General features: G+C 37.7%; 1 protein-coding gene across 13 annotated transcripts in view; it reads left to right on the top strand.

The window, feature by feature from the left end:
- The window catches only part of rims2a (regulating synaptic membrane exocytosis 2a), a 1,025,605-nt gene that overhangs the window by 719,409 nt on the left and 284,845 nt on the right, over nt 1–21,351 (top strand). For 7 of the 13 annotated variants that reach the window (XM_059971261.1, XM_059971274.1, XM_059971267.1 and 4 more), the window contains 2 exons: nt 9,200–9,369; nt 11,856–11,965. In XM_059971261.1, coding sequence (XP_059827244.1) covers nt 9,200–9,369; nt 11,856–11,965 — 280 coding nt within the window. Of the gene's footprint in view, nt 1–9,199; nt 9,370–11,855; nt 11,966–12,866; nt 12,900–21,351 lie in introns of all 13 variants that reach the window. The other 6 variants (XM_059971246.1, XM_059971230.1, XM_059971281.1 and 3 more) reach the window with 3 other exon arrangements.

Genomic DNA, 21,351 nt, shown 5'->3' with positions numbered 1-21,351 from the left:
GATAGAAAATAATTGGGTGTACATAAAATAATTAAACTAAATAAGTTGTATAAATTTTTTTTTAAATGCATTGAGGTAGTGCTCATGGGTTCAATGTTCCTTCAGGAACTGGATAGCAGAGGGGAGGAAGCTGTTCCTGAATTGTTATACTCAACTACTGAGCAGCTTCAAAAATCATAACATTATTGGACAGTCTATTGACATTTGCCTCCAGATTTGCACTCACAAAGGTGTAATAGCTACTCCAGTTAGGCCCTCTGAAATCTACACAACACCAAACTTTAGATTTCAGTTGTAGGTTGGTGTGAGAAAGTTTCCCTGGTCTTAACCCTACTTCCCTCCCTATCTCCCCAACAGAATGGCTATAGAAGCATCCATGAGAACAGGCAGACAATTAAATAAACATAGACCACATTCAGCTTCTTTCTGCACTGTGTAAAAATCCAGATGAATTTCTAGTTTACTTGATATCCATTTTGTCCCAACAGGAATTACCTGTTGTTTGACATTTTGCCATCAGAGCATTTGTTTCCAAAACTGTAAGTTGAATCAAATGCTGCTATCCAGCAGAGTGAACAGGTCAGAATTTTGATTGTTATGCAAAGCAGTGATGTTTGAAACTGCTTGCATCAATTAATTATATAGTGATATAAAATATTGCCCTCCAGCATATAACAACTGTTGATAAATAACTGGAAAAATTGGCAAGTCTCTAATCCTTGCATTTTCATAAAGTTTGTTTAGAACAGTTTATTTTTTTGTCCTTGATCCCACATCTCCTCTAGGTAGATTCCTTTCCCTTTTATCTGAGCCAGTGACATGGTTGTTATGATTTGTTTTGTTCTTTCCAATTGCTCCTGCTACAAAAGGAGTGAAACAGTGGAAGTGATGCCAGATCATGCAGAAGCTGAACTGAGTGAGCCAGCTGGGAAAATGAGGTATTGATTCTAGATAGGTAGTGTTGTTATAAAGTTTGATTAGCTGCTTAGTTACCTGAGGACCATATTTTAGTAAATCCTTCAAAATGTTAAGACTTCACATCATTTTTTGAGGAAATAATAGAAGAGGTATTAAAATGTGGATTATGAAATTATTAATGTTATTTCGCCTTTTCTGTGCTATATTTCCTGTTACCAACAAGGTAGTCAAGATTTTTTTTTAAAAGACCAGTACAACACTTGTGCTATTGCTCAGAATGTATAAGGTTCATTCTCTGCCTTGTCCACTCTTTCTTGTTTAATATCTCTACTTTCTATTAATTATATACATGTTACTCAATTATTTACCTTTTGCTCCACTAATGCAAGAGGTGGTTCATGGCATGAAGAGAAAATGGCCCCCCTTCCACTGTTTGGCTTTCTTCCAATTTCTTTCTGCCTTTATGAATCAACTTACCCTCTTTCTCTTCATTTGTACCTTCTCATGTTCTGAGTTCATGCAACCTGTTTGAGTAGCTCTTGTTCTGTGTCATTCTGTTTCTAATCAAGAAAGCTCAGTCATTTCACTTTCAGTCCCAAAGCATTGCACACACTTGTATTCCCTCACTCTACTATCTTCTGTGTCCCTTCCCAGTTGTGCAGCTCGTAATAATAAGCAGCAGAATTTAACTATACAATGTTGAGCACCTTGTTTAGTTGCAGTGTATTGACCAATGACTGAATTCCACCTCACTGGCATTTTGAATCCCATTCCAAGTTCTTAGTGTGAGTTTAATTGTACCAGTGGTGCTACAATACCAACCAACCCCAGTCATTTCCCACCCTTAATCACTCCTCAGTCCTCTATTACATGTGAATTCTTTTGGGCATTCATCCTGTACTTATGTTAATCTTTTTTTTAAATTAAGCTTTAAGATTCTCAAAAAACTTTGGAAGAAGTGCTGGTGTCTCATTTCTAGACTTACGTCTAATTCTCCACTCCCCTGCTTACCTGATTAAATTTTTGATTTCCCCTGCATGCTAGACAGCTGCCAAATCTTATTTATCTTGCCATTTTCAGTTGGTTTGTTGTCCATGTAGGTACTTACATTGTTTTGTGTGGTGTCAGATTTCTGACTTCATGCTTGAATATCAGCCACTATCAGCACTACTTAAGCAATCATTCCTGCCCCCACCACGCAAGTTTTAATAACTTAAATATTTTAATCTTTAGAGATCACAGATATTTAACATTCTTAGTCTTGTAATTCAATAAGTTTCTTGGAAGAAATGGAAATTTGAGACCACAAGCTGAAATATCTACAAAAATAATGAACTTCGCTGAGTCATAATGCTGAGAAAGGAGGAAGTTAGGGATGTGGATGTTTTTGGAATAAATTTAATGCATGATTGAGAACGAGAAGGTAGAAAAGATTGTGGGAACCATTTTAGAGCACTGGATTTGGCCTCTGCAACCAAAAGTGAGGCAGAGAGAACAAATAATGTCTAAATGGCTAGTTCTAAAATAATGTGGGGTTAATCGAATCTTGAGATTCCGTAGATTTAGTATATCAAGCTCACAAAGACATTCAAAATTAAGTCTTTGAATCTGAGCCATTTGGAAGTAGTTACCAATGTCAGTGGAAGTGCAGGGAATGAAGCTGAACAAGATGAAGTTGAATGCTGGAAAATGATGCTGGAGAGGTAGTATTGGGAGACAATCAAATGGTGGATGAACTAACTAAGTATTTTGCATTAGTCTTCACTGTGGAAGATGCTAGTAGTATGGTGAAAGTTTCAGGTGTTGGAGGCATGAAGTATGTGGTTGCCATAACTAGAGAGAAGGTTATTGGGAAACTGAAAGGTCTGAAGGTAGGTAAGTCATCTGGACCAGATGGTGTACACACCCAGGTTCTGAAAGAGATGGCTGAAGAGACTGTGGAAACATTAGTAATGATCCTTCAAGAATCACTAGATTCTGAATGTTCCAAAAGACTGAAAAATTGCAATTGTCACTCCACTCTTCAAGAAGAGAGAGAGAAGTAAGCACTTCAAGAAGTAAGGGAACTGTAGGCCTCAATGGTTGGGAAGACGTTGGATTCAATTATGAAGGTTGAGGTCTCAGGGTACTTGGAGGCACATGATAAAATAGGCCATAGCATGGTTTTCCTCAAGGGAAAATCTTGCTTGACAAAACTGCATGCATTCTTTGAAATAATAACAAGCAGGATAGAAAAAGGAGAATCAGTTGATGTTGTGTACTTGGACTTTCAGAAGGCCTTTGACAAGGTGACACTCATGAGGCTGCTTAACTAGCTATGAGCCCAAGGTATTACAGAAAGGATTCTAACATGGATAAGATAGTGGCTGACTGGCAGGAGGCAAAGTGTGGGAATAAAGGGAGCCTTTTCTGTCTGGCTGCCAGTGACTAGTGATGTACCACAGGGGTCACTGTTGGGACCAATTCTTTTTACATTATATGTCAATAATTTGGATGATGGAATTGATGGCTTTGTTGCAAAGTTTGTAGATGATATGAAGATAGGTGGAAGGGTAGATGGTTTTGAGGAAGTAGAGAGGTTACAGAAGGACTTGGACAGATTAGGAAAACGGGAAAAGAAGTGACAGATGGAATACAATGTTGGGAAGTGTATGGTCTTGCACTTTGGTAGATGAAATGAAAAGGCTGACTATTTTCTAAATGGAGAGAAAATACAAAAAAACTGAGGTGAAAAGAGAACTTGGGAGTCCTTGTGTAGGATTCCCTACAGGTTAATTTGCAGGTGAATGTGGAGAGGATGTTTCTATGGTGGGTGAGTCTAAGACCAGTGGACACAGCCTCAGAATAGAGGGGTATCCTTTTAGAACAGAGTTGAGGAGAAATTTCTTTAGTCAGAGAGTGGTGAATCTGTGGAACTATTTGCCACAGACAGCTGTGGAGGTCAAGTCTTTATGAATATTTATGCAGAGGTTGATAGATTCTTGATTGGTCAGAGCTTGAAGGGATATGGAGAGAAGGCAGGAGATTGAGGCAGAGAGGAAAATTAGATCAGCCAAAATGAAATTGTGGAGCAGACTCAATGGGCCAAATGACCTAATTCTGCTCCTATATCATATGGTCTAAGATAAGTTTACAATAGTTTTTAATAAAGAGTTTTAAGTCACATGAAAGCAGCAAAGATTCCATGGTAGGACAGGAAACCTAATTGCCATGGGAACTTCTACTCAGATTCACTACCTGTCAGCTTTTTTGTTGTATGGACTTGCAGTAGATTTCCAGAAAATAAATGTCAGAATTATTTTTGTCTAGAAAGTGGAGTTCATGCATTTCTGATCTGCTAGATGGCCCTTTGTCGGGTATCACTAAAAATCTCTGTTGGGATATCCTCACTTTAAGAAATTGCTTTGTTCCTTTACCATGCCCTGACTGCACATAGTGCTATAATCAGGCCGCTCCTTGTGATACCTGGGGACTACAGATCTTCACTGTTATCCCATAGGTACTGCAATCTTTATATGTGCTCCCTGCCCGTGAAAGACAGTACTTTAAAATCAATGTTGTGGCTGCACTGAAAGTGAAAACAATGTCCCAGCTGGGAACATTCAAATCACACATGGCTTCCAACTTTCAATGATGGCGCTAGGTCATAACCTTTGGTCAAGTTTCTCTCATTAGGTCAGTAGCATGCATCATGTAGTTGATGACATCGTTTCCCATGTTAGTAAATCGTGACAGAAATTGCCAAAATCCACACTTCTTAGGGCAAGGTTTCAGTCAGGAATAGATGCAAACACTTTAAATTATGAATAAAACACATCTTTCAGCATTATTTAAACATGAAGACAACTTTAAATATTTTCTATATAATATTATTTTTGGGCATGTTGCTGGTATTGTTCATTGTATCCTAGTTTTCATCTCACTCAGCATCCCGTATCATTTCTCTATGAGTGAACTGACCATTTGATATATTTTCACATTATGAACTTAAATGCAGAAAAGATTGATGCATCCAAGGAGACGTTCCAATTTTCCAAAGTGTCTGTTGTGTTGGTAAGCTTTTACTTATCTGCACTCACACTTCTACAAGAACTCCTTCAAGCTGCCAGAATGTATTTTCTTTAAGCATACAGAGGTGGAATTACTTTTTAATGAATGGCAGATTATCAGTTCCACATTAGTTCTCTTGTATTTCTCATTTAACTGGATGGCACTCATGTCTTGAGGTGTGTTTTTACTCAAGATATTCAAGTTTTTGGAAAAAGTCCTTAAAAATCGCTAATTTCCATATTGGCATGTGCAAGCTTCTATGGAACAAGGAGGACCAATTTCTACTTTGTTATATTTAGAATATATTTGTCGCTTAAAACCATAATTGTCAAAATAGTTTGTCATTGCTTTCTGTAAGTTAATATATTTTAAGTTTAAAATGAATGTATGCAGATCACAATTGTCTTTTATAATACAAGTTTCAAAAATTATCAAGCAGGGAACATTCTCAACAAGAATTTTAAATGTATGTGGCAAATACTTTTAAGATTTAGGATATAAGAAGTAAGAATAAATATATCTCTTTATAATATATAGAGGGGTGTCCTTTCAAAACGGAAATGAGGAGGAATTTCTTTAGGCAGAGAGTGGTGAATCTGTGGAATTGATTGCCACAGGCAAGTGAAGACTAAGTTTGTATGTATATTTAAGGTAGATGTTGATTGATTATTGATTGGTCAGGGCATAAAGAGATACGGGGAGAAGGCAAGAGACTGGGGTGGAGAGAAAAATGCATCAGCCATGTTGAAATGGTGAAGCAGACTCGATGGGTCAAATGGCCTAATTCTCCTCCTATATCTTATGGTCTAAGATAATGGGCTTACCATTCTTCACAGAACATTTCTCAAACTCTCTTGTATTTAAGAATACTTTATTCCAAAGTACAGTTGGAGTGAACGAATCCTTGAAAGCAACTTTTAAACCTAGCACGCCTTCCAAAATATCCACTTGGGGAATAGTTTCATCTAATATACATTCACTTCGCTGAATGAGGCTGTATAGGATCTAAATCTGCATTAAATTTAACAGTAAAGTTCTGCAGGGATCCATGTGTTGTTTCTGGTAACTGGTTTTGAAGTTAGCAACATCAATGGTTATTCATTAGATACATGTGGAAATGAAACAAAATCCTTTATTAGGTATTCTAAACAATCCTTCTTCTTTCCTACTAGCTACTATATCTATATCTATATCTAGACCTATGGCGGATACAATAGGGTCTTTTAAGAGGCTCCTGGATAGGTACATGAAGCTTAGAAAAATAGAGGGCTGTGGGTAATCCTGGGTAATTTAAAATGTAAGTACATGTTCTATGTTTCTATATGTGTCAGACCCCTGGATTTTGAAACAGTTGGGGTGGAGTTGTATAGATCTAGTAGCAACAGTTATTATATGTGTAATATTTTTGTTCTTTAATAATAAGAAAACATTTATTGCATATGTCACCATGCTACAATGTGAAATGTGTACACCTCACTTAAAGTAAAACCAAAGTTAGACCCGCATTTCAGACTCGCATGTTTTCCTTTGAATTTGTTTAATGTTTCAAAGTTACTGCCTTGGATACAATTCTTCTTTTAGATCTCTCCACCTCCTCCCAGTCACACTCCATCCCAGGGCCTAATCCACAAGCTGTTGTAGCCAGCCTTTTCTCCTCACTGAAACAGGAGCGGTGCTATCTCAATCACCAAAATGTACAATATCCTTTCAGGTCTCTCTGACTCCTTGGGCTTTAGGATCTATTGAAATCTGCAGCATCCCATGGTAGCAACCATTACTTTGGTACACCAGGCTTTCTCAGCACAAGAAATTGACTAATTGTCTACTACAAGAAGAAAGAAACTCATGATTCTAGAAATGGGATCTTGTTTAAAATATCTATTATGATCAGAATGAGCCAGAGTCACTCTTTAACGTTTTGCGAGTATGTTCACTTAACTCATATTCTCTTCCACCCTCCTCTGGAAAACTGTCACTCATTACAACATCTTTTGCTTCTTGGGACTGGACAACTGCTCAGCAGGTGATACCATGTGCCTTTCTGAGTTGTGAACTACTGACTATTTTATAAGTCTATTTCCTTGCAAAGCCACTGTGAAATACTTAAATGATTCTCATGAGGACTTCAAATTCTCCAGGTGATGAAGGGCCTCCATATTAGTACACTTTTAATTTAATATGTTACTGATTTGGAGTTATGCAGGAGTTACTGAGACTGCTGAAGAATCACTTAAAAAGAGATTGACTGTGCTATGGCTGGGAAAAAGTTGAAGCAGCCAACCTTTACTAGTAAGCAGAGTCACTTTATCCTCCTTCCCTGTCAGGGTCGCCTGCTGTTCAGATACTCCTACATCTACTGTTATTTTATGTAAGTTTCTGTGTATGAGAGGCCACATTCAACAGTTACTTGTACATTGTGTTTTATAGGATTGTTTTTATATTTAAATATATTGAGTTTTTATGCTTATTGTGTATTTCTGAAACTGCATCTGATCTGGAAAACAATTATTTCAGTCTCCTTTATACACGCTCATGTGCTGAAGAATGACAATAAACAAGCTTGAATCTTATGAGCACAGCACAATTTAATTTCCTACTGGTAAAATTGAAAAGTAATAGACTGAACAACATATCTACAATATTCATTGAGTACATTGTAACTATCACTGCTGACAAGCCACATATAAAGTTCTATTATTTCTTCGTACTTTATAATTTGATGTGGAAGGAATGGTAAGTTGGCAGCTCTGATGGAACTACCTGAAGTCTGAATGTGTCTATCAAGGCAACATAGCCAAGTGTTCTGAGGATCCAGCTGCAACTTGCAAATTTTCCTCACAGAGACAGGAAGCCCCTTGTGTTGCACCACAGCCACGTTCCAATTTGAGCTCTCACAAAATTGATTGGAACTGACTGAGTTTTCCTCCTGTTCACTTTGGATATTATACATGTATGGTGTTGTGGTGTTTACTGATCTTGCAATTAGCTTGCAGATGTTTCATCACCAGTTGAGGTGACATCCTCAGTAAGCAATGGTTGGTGTTTCTCTTTGGGAGTGATCACGTTAACATAGGCCACTGTTCTTTTGCCTTGCTCCTGATCGACTACCCCTTCAGATGGGCTTTAAGGGTAGCCAATCAAGCAAGACTGAAGCAAGCATATGCGGGCCTATACTCCCAGAGAGAAACACCAGCAACTGCACACTGAGAATGTTGCTTTGACTGGTGATGAAGTGCTAATTGCCAAGCTCAGCAAACACTACAACATCAAACACCTCACCTGAGCTACCAATATTCACCACCATGCTATACTATAAGTATTAGCTCTTTGCTTTCAATATCTTTAACCAAATAAACAAAGCCAGCTCTGAGTGGGAATCTAGGTAGAGGAGCATTTGCTAATACTGCATCATTTACTTTAGTCCTTGAAATACAAATTCTCAATAGCTGAAGAATGTTTTAATTACTTAAATGAATCAGTAAAATCCTAAGTTATTAAGGCAGTTCGGAGTATGTGAATTGCTAAGCTATTAAAATACCCATACATTATTTAAATTTATTAAAAAACACTATGTTTTGTCTGGTTTTAATGAATGTGTCTTGAAGTAATGTACAAAGGGCAAGTATGATATCATGATGTAGTAGCAGTTAATTTGAAGAACCTGGTGCTCAGAAAATGCATTGTGTGTGTATAGAGTCTGTACTTTGAAGTGAAGTTTGCAATATGAATCAAATAGCATAAAGCTCTCATAATTGAATGTTCTATTAATATTCATGATTACCAAGTATTTTATTCATTATGTTTGAATTATATGATAGTATCTTGAATTGAATTTAGATCAGCATTTGGAGCTCACGTGCAATTTGTGAAGAGGGACCAATCAATTCTGTTTGACTCATTTTCTTCCCACTACAGGCGTTAACTTCTGACAAACTATATAATCTGCATTAACCATGGAGAACTTAAAAACATTTATCCGAAATTCAGCATTTTCATTGATTGGAGGATGTTATTTCAGAATAGCATCTTAAACTCCAGAGACATTTACTGAGTATAATGACACATCCACTATAATAGTGGTTCTTGTCTCTATCTCAAGTATGTACAAAGTCAGTTAAATAATTCTGACTTTGAACCAAGCCAGAAGTGCACAGTCATGTCATAAAAAGTAATTTTGAAAGGTTAAAGTTCAACTGAGTGGCTTTCTGACTGACATTACAGGAACCGCGAGCCATCCGATAGACAGGAATATCAAAGATCCAGATCATCAGAGCAACGGCCTGTACTCGAGCGGATGAACTCCCGCTCCAGATCCTCTGAACGTGCCGGATCAAACGTCATGAGATCGATGCCTTCACTAACATCGGGACGATCTGCCCCTCCCTCACCTGCACTAACGAGGTGAAAGAGATACATCAAACTGCTGGACTAATCACCCCGTCACCATGCAAACTCACCCTTTATTTTTCTGTAGCTGAGTGACGACCCTCCTCCCCTTCATCATAGAATAGTCACTAGAAGCCCTCAGTCCTCTCCTCCCTGTAGCAATAAACACAGCACTTATATCCTTGCATGGATATAATGGTGTGGCCATCATGTATTTTGTTTATCAACATTCTTTTGCAGCATCTGTTATGTTAAAGAAGCCTGGAAAATCTGCTGCATTAAGCATTTGGTGACGATTTTGCTTTTCTTTTACAGCTCAAAGATCATTAAAAGGAATCGGATGCAATCTTTAATGCACTCGCCACCTGCAGTACAAATATTAATGTAGCAATGCCTTACTATATGTTGATCATGTGATTACTTGCATCTTGCAATCATGATGTTTGGAACGTATAACCAGTATTAAGAAAATAGGCCGATTTCCTACCTGAGAAAAGACCCTTTTTATAGAGCTATATAATATAATTACTGCTACTAGCATTTTTGAGACTTAAAATGGGAATGCTTTCTAAACAATCTAAGATAATACAACCCAATGACTCATTTACTGGCATGCTTTCATCTGTTTACTAATCAATAAAAATATATAATTAAGAAAGGCTTAAAACCCTACTGTTAACATTTTTTTAAATTAACCCATTCTGTGCCGAGAGCTTTGGACCTGCTTTCCTCAAATATCTTTTGTTGAATTTATTAATTTCCTTTTGTTGAATAAGCTAATTTCTGTTTATGTGCAATGGGTTTATTGCACTTTGTGACATTTTTTAAAATACCACCTTGTTTTGATTTTTGATGAGTTACATGTTTCAGATAAAATTAAGTATTTAATAAACTAAACTTCACTGGAGTTCACCCTTTTCTTGGTGCTATAAATGGCTGCAGCTTCTAACACTATCATCTGATAGAGGGAGTCAAAATAAAGTAAGATCTCTGTTGAGTGGCTTTTATATTTTAATCTTACTAAACCAGTGTACAACCATATTACCTACATGTTTGTAGACAGTAGATGCCTGCACATTATCCAGGAAATTAATCAAAAGAAGATTCTCCATGGCAGCCACGGTAGAGTAACATAAAAGGCTGCCATGGAGGTGAGGGAAAAGATGATGGTGAGATGAAGTGAGGATGAACATGGCACCTTCCTAGGTGTCAGCACAGTCCCCAAACTACACAGTGGTACAACGCCGTGTGTGGTCCCAAACTCCAAACCCAAGGTGCATTTTTCACTGCTGTGCATCCTATAGAGATGCAATGATCTTTGTCAGGGATGATTGTAAAGCAAAGAAAAATTAGTCTGGCAGAGATGCTGCCAAAATATCAAGGTCCCAATGGGAGCCTTGTAGTTTGCATCACTTTGGTGACACTGTGGGATGTGTTCCTTCTTCTGCTATAATTTATAGTTTATAGTCAACACCTTTACCTGGTAGTTTTTGTTTTCAACTACAGATGTGTCTGATGTACATCAGACAACATAATTTAAAGTGGAAAAGAAAAACAGAAATACCTGAAGAACTCAGTTGGTCAATCAGCGTCAGTGGAAAGAGAAACTAGTAAATAATTTCAGTCAATAACCCTTCTTCAGTTCTGAAAGCTTGACTGGGTTCACTTTCCACCAATGCTGCTTGACTAGCTAAGTTCTTCCAGTTTTTCTGGTTCCTTTGGAGTTGTATTTGTGATGTATGATGACTAGCAAATATCTGATGTACTAAGGTAAATCACATCCCAAAGTGCCCTGGCCAATTTCGTGATTATTTTCTATCAACTTGGAAATAATCACAAGTTTGCTGTAATGTGCAGAGTTTGGCTTTTATGCACAAATCATCCTTCCACCTAATGTCCAAAAAGACCTGATTACTAGGGCACAGATTAGAGAATGATATTGTGTTCATCCTATCTAGTTCTGCTATTAGTTATTATGCTTCACTATTAACTCTTTGACCTTTTGAATATTGAATCTCTAAAATATCAAACATTGTGAAAATTACTTATTTTCACTTCTAACGACAATTAAAGAATTATGCAATAGGGGACCCAAATAATATTTTCCGTGCATAATATAATAAACTCGGCAGTGTTACTTTTATAATTAATCTTTATTTTATTCTTGGAAGGGCTATAAATCACTAACTATGAACCAACCATTTTGATGCAGATTGCAGAAATCTATGCTTTATCTTAACATACATCTTTTTGTTTATTTTTCACGTATTATGAGTTTGCTGGCATATTGTGTTTGGGGTATAGTTTTCTGCATAGTAAAAACATTTTTCACACATTGGTTAAATTCTTTTAAGAATGATGCAGTAAGGTAATTTGATATTTCATTGGCACATGATATTTGTGCAATTCCTATTTTAAAAATCCTAAGGTGGCTGTGCCTACTTTGCAGTTCCTCCAACATTCTCACAGAAAGTAACTACAGTATTCTTAAAATTGTGCAGGTCACATCCCTGTAGCGGATCAGTGCAAACCAGTCCAACCAGTACGCCAATGATAGGACGGAGGGGTCGACAGTTGCCACAACTTCCATCTAAAGGAACTCTGGAGAGAAGTGAGTTGGATTTGCCATACTTACTTAATTATTTCATCAAATAGTGAGAAATGCATAAGCTGATTCAGGTCTAGCAGTGTTGAAATGCAGAGGAAGTAGAAGCTCATTGCACAAGACTTTTAAGTTTATTTGGAAGTTACATGACAGACAAATCTTATCAAACTATAAAATGGTTAGAATGAAAATAAAAATTGCAGATCCTTATCTGATCAGGCAACTTCCATCGAGACAGAAACAATGCTAGCAGTTTGACTTGAAACATTAACTCTGTTATCTTTACACTAAAGCTGTTTCTCTGCTTAATATCCCCAGTGTGTACTGTCTTTATTTTGGGTTTTCATCATCTGATTTTTTTTTTTAGCTTGAATAATGGTTTGATAGAATTAACGTATATTGATCAAATATGCTGACAGACTTTCTAATCTTGGATAGAGCTATATGATAGAGTTTTTAATAACAGAAGTAAAATACTGTTTGCGGTAATATAATTATTGTGAAGTGCTTTATTTTTGTTACTGACAACCCATAACCAAATTATTTCCACATACTTATTTACATTTCAGAATTAGGAAAAACCTACCACTTCTAAAGTACTCTATTACTTTACAATATTACATAATGTAGAATTAAACTATGGCATTGGTTTTTCTTTTGAATAGACCAAGCTTTGTGGAATTATTGTGTCAGAATGGATTAGAGTTGCGTAAGGAACATGTATTTCAAACAAAAATACTGTGTATTAAATTACTTAAAATTTAATTTTAAAGCACCAGTTTTATTTCTGTTTCTTAGGGGAAAATGAAATCAGCTTTACCTGTGAAATATTATTTGTTGAAATTCCCTTTTCCTTGCATGTATTTTTGTTTATTCCTGATTTTCTTCCCTATTGCTTTCTTCCCAGACAATGGAGAAGAAGGAATTGATCTTTATGAAGGTTTGTAATCAGAAATAGCATTATTTTTGTGGAGGAGCCTTTCTGGGCTTTTTTTCTGCAGAAATAAACACAACTGCAATAGATTTCCTCTGGTTTCAATTGTCCAGAACAATTTATTCTGTAATTACATTTTTTAGTTTTTTTCCCCATTCTTTTAAAAGGAGCAGATATTGTAAACATAATCATTTGTCTAGATCTGATATAAAATTAGATTTAGAGTAGAAAGTTTGCTCCAAATAGTTAATTGCATGTGAATGGGCAGGAAACCATGTTGTGTCAATTGCAGTCATTTTTATCCAAAGGGTGTTGGTAGAGAATATAAGTACTAACTGTTTGAGAGAGAAGTTTCACTAGGTATGTTTCTGTGTTGCATATAAGCACACCTGCACATATTCTTATAATATATGCTTTGCTTATTGCCTGATTTTACGTTGAATATATTATACAGTTAATTTTTATTTTCACCAAATTATATTCAGGGCTTCAAGGCCGTTGTAGGATATATTTCCTGATTATGCATAGACAACAGTCTTCATCTTTAAAAAGGGAATATGTCACTAAATTGCCTAGCAACAGTTTTGGAAAAACTGCTTTTCATCAAATTAAGTTTTAAGTCAGATTTTATGACATGAAGTAACAGAAGTATTTATTACCATTTGAAATTCTAAGCATCGTCAGCAAGACTCCTGGGAGTGTCCACGCTCATTGAGCTGAAGCCGCAGACTCACTACAATGCATTCTTTCTGATAAATCCTTTCAGATGCAGAGATATTTTCCATGCACCCAATATGGATGGACAAGTTGAATTTTACCATATGTAAACCACAATCCTGTTGAACTTGTTACATGTAACATTAAACTTCAGATCTGCACTATTATAGCAAATTACAACCTTATTAACAGAAAAATGTAATTTACACACTCCAGCAGGAATACTTACAGCAACATGGAAATACCTGTGACAGTACAATCACCCAGGTACTAGATCAGAAAAATCCTTTTGCGCTTTAGTTACATGCCTAACTGGCACAGAAGAAAGCATTTCATACATTTGCATTCATTTTTTTGCTGAAGAACTGCAGACCAGGAGATCAAATAAATCCTATCTCCAGTAAATCTTATGCTAGCACCATTTCCCTGCAGCTTTTCATGACATTAATGTGTGGAATACACTTGTGGACAGGTAACAAACAGATCAAGAGGTCTTGATCTGCCAACTTTCTGTGCATCCGCAAAGGAAGCAGCATTATGAAGGTCCCCATGCACCCCTCATACAATCTCTTTTCCCTCCTGCTGTCTGGGAAAAAGCTCCGAAGCATTCAGGCTCGCACGACCAGACTATGTAACAGTTTCTTCCTCCAAGCTATCAGACTCCTCAATACCTGAAGCCTGGACTGACACCTTGCCCTACTGTCCTGTTTAATATTTATTGTAATGTCTGCACTGTTTTTGTGCACTTTATGCAATCCAGTGTAGGTCTGTAGTCTAGCTTTCTCTGTTTTTTTTTATTATGTAGTTCAGTCTAGTTTTTGTACTGTGTCATGTAAATCATGATCCTGAATAACGTTGTCTCATTTTTACTATGCACTGTACCAGCAGTTATGGTCAAAATGACAATAAAAGTTGACTTGACTTGACTTGACTTAATGTCAAGAGATGGTCCAGCACAGAGTAACCATATATAACCATATAACAATTACAGCATGGAAACAGGCCATCTCCACCCTTCTAGTCCATGCTGAACACTTACTCTCACCTAATCCCACCTACCTGCACTCAGCCCATAACCCTCTATTCCTTTCCTGTCCATATACCTATCCAATTTTACTTTAAATGACAAAATCGAACCTGCCTCTACCATTTCTACTGGAAGCTCATTCCACACAGCTACCACTCTCTGAGTAAAGAAGTTCCCCCTCGTGTTACCCCTAAACTTTTGCCCCTTAACTCTCAACCCATGCCCTCTTGGTTGAATCTCCCCTACTCTCAATGGAAAAAGCCTTTCCACGTCAAATATATCTATCCCCCTCATAGTTTTAAATACCTCTATCAAATCCCCCCTCAACCTTCTACACTCCAAAGAATAAAGACCTAACTTGTTTAACATTTCTCTGTAACTTAGTTGCTGAAACCCAGGTAACATTCTAGTAAATCTCCTCTGTACTCTCTCTGTTTTGTTGACATCTTTCCTATAAGTTGGTGTCCAGAACATAATTCTCCAAATTTGGCCTCACCAATGCCTTGTACAATTTTAACATTACATCCCAACTCCTATACTCAATGCTTTGAATTATAAAGGCCAGCATACCAAAAGCTTTCTTCACCACCCTTTCCACATGAGATTCCATCTTCAGGGAACTATGCACCATTATTCCAAGATCACTCTGTTCTACTGCATTCCTCAATGCCCTACCATTTACCACATATGTCCTATTTCGATTAGTCCTACCAAAATGTAGCACCTCACACTTATCAGCATTAAACTCCATCTGCCATCTTTTAGCCCACTTTTCTAACTGGCCTAAATCTCTCTGCAAGCTTTGAAAACCTACTTCATTATCCACAACGCCACCTACCTTAGTATCATCTGCATACTTACTAATCTAATTTGCCACCCCATCATCCAGATCATTAATGTATATGACAAACAACATTGGACCCAGTACAGATCCCTGAGGCACACCACTAGTCACCGGCCTCCAACCTGACAAACAGTTATCCACCACTACTCTCTGGCATCTCCCATCCAGCCACTGTTGAATCCACTTTACTACTTCAATATTAATACCTAATGATTGAACCTTCCGTGCAGAACCTTGTCAAAGGCCAAAGTACATCATGTAGAATGTCCAGATCTATATACAAATTAAAGGATTGCTGTTAGGATTTTTTTTATATTCACTGTTGTCGACCATTATTTTAATATGATGTCCTCTGCATACAAACAACATTTACAATATTTGAAAAGCATATCAGTGGACTAGATCCTGTAATCTGTGATCCCCAATGATAATGATATTTAGTATAATCAAAACATACTGCAAGTTCTAACGAAACCCCTCCATAATCTGGGAGAGGTGATTAAACTCTAACGTTTAACCTTCCTTCCAATTTACTCTGTTTATTTCCATTCTCCTCATTGCTTGCCTTCCCTCCGTGTGTTTTCCACCATCTCCATGGAAACAGCCCTCAGTGAACATGCAAATCTACTGTACTTCTAACACTATGGTAAAATAACAAAAACAATTTCTTAAAGTGAAGGTGTTGCTATTTACAGATGACAGCTGATTTGACGTTGGGGCTAAAAAGTTGTCATTTAGTGCACGAGAAGTGGGCTAAAGTCAACCTTTACATACTTGATTTTACAGTGATATGCTTACAAATTGGTTTTCACCCATTTTTGGTGTAGTAAGTGAGTGATAATTTGTTCTAGTAGTATATTGGGTGTTAACCCAAAAAAAAAATCTGCTCAATTGGGACATCCTATTGAAGGAGTAGAGAGAACTTTGCATGTTCATTGACTCTAGCTTCAGCCTTTTTTTACAACTGCTACCTCACTTGCGTGCTGCCAGCTGGAAGATAGGTCAATCTTGTTACAGAGATCTCTTCCTGGCAGTCAGACTCGCTGACATTGAGGGAAGGGGAAAAATAAGGGGGAAGGGTGGGTTAGGGCAGAAAACAGTGAAAGGGGAAGCAAGCAAAATGGAGGGGAGAAATCAATGGAAGTTTGTGATTTGGAAGAAAGGGAAGTGTAACGTTACTAGTGGACTAGGCTCTATGATCTGCAATCCCCATTGATGGAACCAAGTCATAACAAAGGTTCCAACTAGACCTCCTCCATAATCTGGGGGTGTTCCTGTCTGAGGAAATCATACAAACAAACACGGAATTGATTGTTAATAGACAGTTCTGTGCTTTGTAAATTGTAACAAGCCCGCTATACATGTGACCTGCTAACACACAGTGGTCACTAGGCATAAAGGATCAAACATGAAAGAACGGGAAAGGGTAATTCCCTAGAGATCCCAGTTACAGCTGTTTGAATCAGTACAAAAGCTGCAGAAGTTTGATGATAATTCCAAACTGGCAAAGGTAACAGTTACTTATTTCTAGAGTTAGTAATAAGTGAAATATCATCTGAATATTTGTGCTATAATATCTTTTATAGAAGATCTGTTTGAAAATTACTCATTTACAGTAGCCATTTGCAGTGTTTTTGATTTTAATTCCCTTAGACTATAAGAAAATACATGTGCAGAGGGGGGATAATGACCAATCCTATACCTGGCTTACTAAAAGACCACTCAGAGCATGGACCAGGCAGGCAATAAACAAGATGTTGAGCAATACATCTTGGGACTTCATCCACTGTCATATCTACATTTCTATCTGAATATTCCAAAGTCCAGTTGCCTCACAGGTGACATTCTCTAAGCTCCACTGAAACTTAGCTATGCGACAATTCACTTGTCCCCTGAAACTCATCAGGACCCCAATCCATTGAGTGCCCCGAGACTCAATTCAGACCCAATTCTCATGCACCATTGAACCTGCATTAAAAAAGTACTTGTATCTTCTGGGAGAATGCTAATAATTCATACAACTTAAGATCTCAAAATATCTATAAAATACTGTTTTTACTATAATGTTTGGTACTTCAGGAGCAATGTATGTTCTCACTGTTATAATTATTTCAGTTCATATTGACTTGGTAGACTGGATTCAAAAATGAAACATCTTGATAGGGAGGACATGGAGAGGATGTTTCCGATAGAGGGAGAGTCTGGGACCAGAGAGCACTGTTACTGTATGTTTTGTAAATCCAGACACTAATCAAATGAAAAACACAGGAGCATGGATAGCATGTCAATTTCGTTTTTCTTTAGTGAGGCACTCACGTATGAAGTGGTGGCATAATGATGTACAATATGCCAGTCACATCCTTCTTACATATAACCCGTAATTAATTATGCAAAGAAGGAATGCTTAATCAACTGATATATTTAAAACATTACTCAAATGTTACTGGAATATTGAATACTCCACAGGCACAGCCTCAGAGTAAAAGTATGTCCCTTTAGAACAGAGATGAGGAGGAATTTCTTTAGAGAGAGGGTGGTGAATCATCACGACGGGCAGCTATGGTGGCAAGTGAGAGACGAGTGTGTGGTGAGAACCAAAAGTGAATGAGCTGCTCCACAACAACAAATCCCTTCACCAGGGGTGCTACTCCTCCCTGGACATCTGATACACCCCAAAGACCATATATATTCCAAACATTATTGTGGGGAATCTGCTTCAGTTTCAAGACTTTAAATAGGAATAAAGTCCCCATTTATTTGAATAGAAATTACTGTCCTGAAGATCAGACAGAAGAGGAGAAGTTATTTATTTTCTATTTATCTTAAAGTTTTAATTATTCTCTATTTTTGATTTTTCATAGCAGACTTTTAAAAACTTTTGACAGGAGACAAAGCTCTGCCCCAAGTCTTCTAACAAAGGCTGCCAGTGTAGTCTGGGGGAGAGCCGCAGCAGGAGGTATATAGGCTGATATCTAGTTTTTTTTATTGAGAGATACAGCACAGTAACCGACTCTTCTGGCCCACAATCCAGTGCCACCTCAATTCCACCCATGTGATTGACCAATTAACCTATTCACCAAAATGTCTTTGACTGTGGAAGGAAACCCACAACCTCAGGAGAATGCAAAGCTCCTTGGAGACACCAGCAGGAATTGAACCCAGGTCACTGGCACTGTAACAGCATTATGCTGTTACACTACTGTGCCATCCCTAAACAATGGTTTCCAGTCCATCACCTAAACCGCTCTGCCACAACAACATACCGTGCACTCCAGAGGTAGTGAAGTCCCAGTTGTTGCTGAGGCTTCACTACACCTCACCATCTGACTCCTGGAGTGGCAATCATCTCCAGTCATCTACACGGTTAAGTGTTGGTGGTTGAAACTGTTGGAGTGGGTTCAGGACAAGTCTGGCCCTTGGACCCCATCAAGCTGCCTTTGTCCTTTCTTCACGGTAGACTGAGTTGTAATCACTGAAGCAACATGTGCTTAAAGCACACCCCACTGATGTTGTTCCCACTTGCTCTATCTGCTCCGCTGTTCTTCCTGCCTTTCCTAGGTCCACCGAAATTCACAAGGCAGTGTGCCTGCTCCCCCACTCTGCAGAGAAATAAAAAGTTTAGTTTTGATGATGTTGAGTGCCTCACTCCTTAACACTGCTGGTTGAGAGAAACTTGCACGTCATGGTGAGCTGGAGCTTCTTGTGCCTTTGCTTGGGAGATGCTGACAAAGAAGCCTTAGGGGGTTCTGCAGTACATTTTAAAGAACATACACAAAATCCTTCGGATGAAGTGTATTGTCAGCAGAACATTTATGATGTGCTAGTGACCATTGCTGCCTAACAAATAGGTGATATTGAGCTTCCTAAATGCCCTTGGAGCTGCATTCACTAGCAAGTTCTGTTTGCTGACATGTGCTTTGTGTGGGGTGTCAGGGCATGAATAGCCAATCTCTGTCCATCATTTGTAGCCACAGTATTTATGTGGCTGGTGCAAATAAGCTTCTGATTAAGGGTGTTGACAATGGAAGAGGTCCTCATCAAATGGTGCCAATCTAAGTGAATTGCATCTGCCGGCACATAGTCCATGTTATCTGCCAATTCATGAGCCAGTTTAGTTGCCTCTTAGTGTTGCTGTAGAAAGATATTGGGAGAACTTGGTAGAGCATTTGTCTTTGGATTTCAAGGTACATCCACAGTTGTTAGCCCTGCCTTGTGGAGATAGTATTTACCCAGTGTATGTGTGTGAAGTGTTGTTTGCTGCTTACACCTTGACTCTACAGTTTCTACAGGATGGCAGAATAATCCAGCAAATAAAATTACTGCCTTGCAGTGCTGGTAATCCAGCTTCAATCTATCCTTTGACATTTCCTATGAGGAATTTGTGTGAACTCCCTGTGCCTGCACAGGTTTCCTTCAAGTACTCTTTCTTCCACATTCTCGAATTGTGCTGCTTGCCTAACTGGCTACTGTAAACAGATAGATGGTTGGTAGGAGAATCAGGATGAAGTTGAAAGACTGTGTGAGAGATAATAGGTTACAGGGAAATAAGTCAGGTGGAAGACTTGCTGTTGTATCTGGCTTAAACTCTATAAACTAATCAGTCGCCTATGTTGTAAAGAAGTGTGAATGTTACCCAAAGGATTGTGAGAGGAATTAAATATTATGCACTCACCATGGAATTTTTCTCATGATATTCTCATTGAAGTTAAAGATCTGTCTGATGGAAGGTACCCTGTATTTAAGTTGCTATAGTTACACTTATGGATTTTTTAGCATCTAAATAAATAAATACAGTACATATTTATATTAATTCTGGAACTATTTCAAAGCTATAGATGTACCTCATGAATCACTGTACTTAGTTTGTTCTCTTCTATAAGTTGCACACATGTCTGTTCCATATTGTATGACTCTAACCCTAAGACTGTGCTGTGAAGACTGTGTCTGAGCATCTGATAATTGTGCAACTTTTACTAGACCTGAAGGAGAGAATGCAACTCAATTCATGTTTATTTTAAAAACCATGATGTTAAATATACTTTTCACCTCTATAGCCAAAGTTAAGAAAAAAAATTAAATCATCTTTGAAATCAAGGCAACTCCACAGTACGAGCAGCTTTTTCCACAGTGATTTTAAGTGTTCCATCAATTGACAAAAACTATCCTTAAACTTGTACTAACTTGATGGAACTTGTAGCTGTATTGATAATCCATACTGTTCTAATGACATTTACATTTTATCTTTCGAGATACATTTGTATTTTCTTTGAGAGCTTATTTTCATTAGTCAGGAGTATCTATGAGTTTTACAGTCTAAATTTGAATTTTGTTGGCATTATGCAGAAGACGACAATGAAAATGCTCAGGAACAGTGGTCAGAGGTGGAGGAAGGTTTGTCTTGTCTGTAATTAAGTTGAATTTGTGTGTGGTGGTGTGAATACTGTTGTAACTCTATTTATCATTAGTTACTGTGTGTTTTCCAGTTAAGGAGAGATATTCTGTCCATCTAAGTAGTGTTAGTTCCAAGTTTTGGATTGGTTTTTGATAATCATCCAGTCTTCAACCATTAGATATAGGAGCAGAATTCTATCGCGTCTGCTCCGTCATTTCATTATCACTCTCAGCCTGCATATCCTGCCTTCGGACCAAATCCCTTCATGGCCTGCCTTTGGTCAGTAATTTTACAGCCGTTACTTTGGTTTGAATAAATATACAAAGAAACCTTTATTATTTTGTATCACCACCTCTGGAGCCATGTGTTGTCCTACATTACTTGTTATATAAACATCATATTGGATAATTCACATTCAATATTAACAGTCCATCTGACAGAATGCTATATTTGAGTACTTGCATCATGCAGTAACATC

The sequence above is a fragment of the Hypanus sabinus genome, chromosome 1 (assembly GCF_030144855.1).
Source record: "Hypanus sabinus isolate sHypSab1 chromosome 1, sHypSab1.hap1, whole genome shotgun sequence".
Taxonomy (NCBI): Eukaryota; Metazoa; Chordata; class Chondrichthyes; order Myliobatiformes; family Dasyatidae; genus Hypanus; species Hypanus sabinus.
Note: the sequence above shows the minus strand (reverse complement) of the source record. Positions and strands in the feature narration are given on the sequence as shown.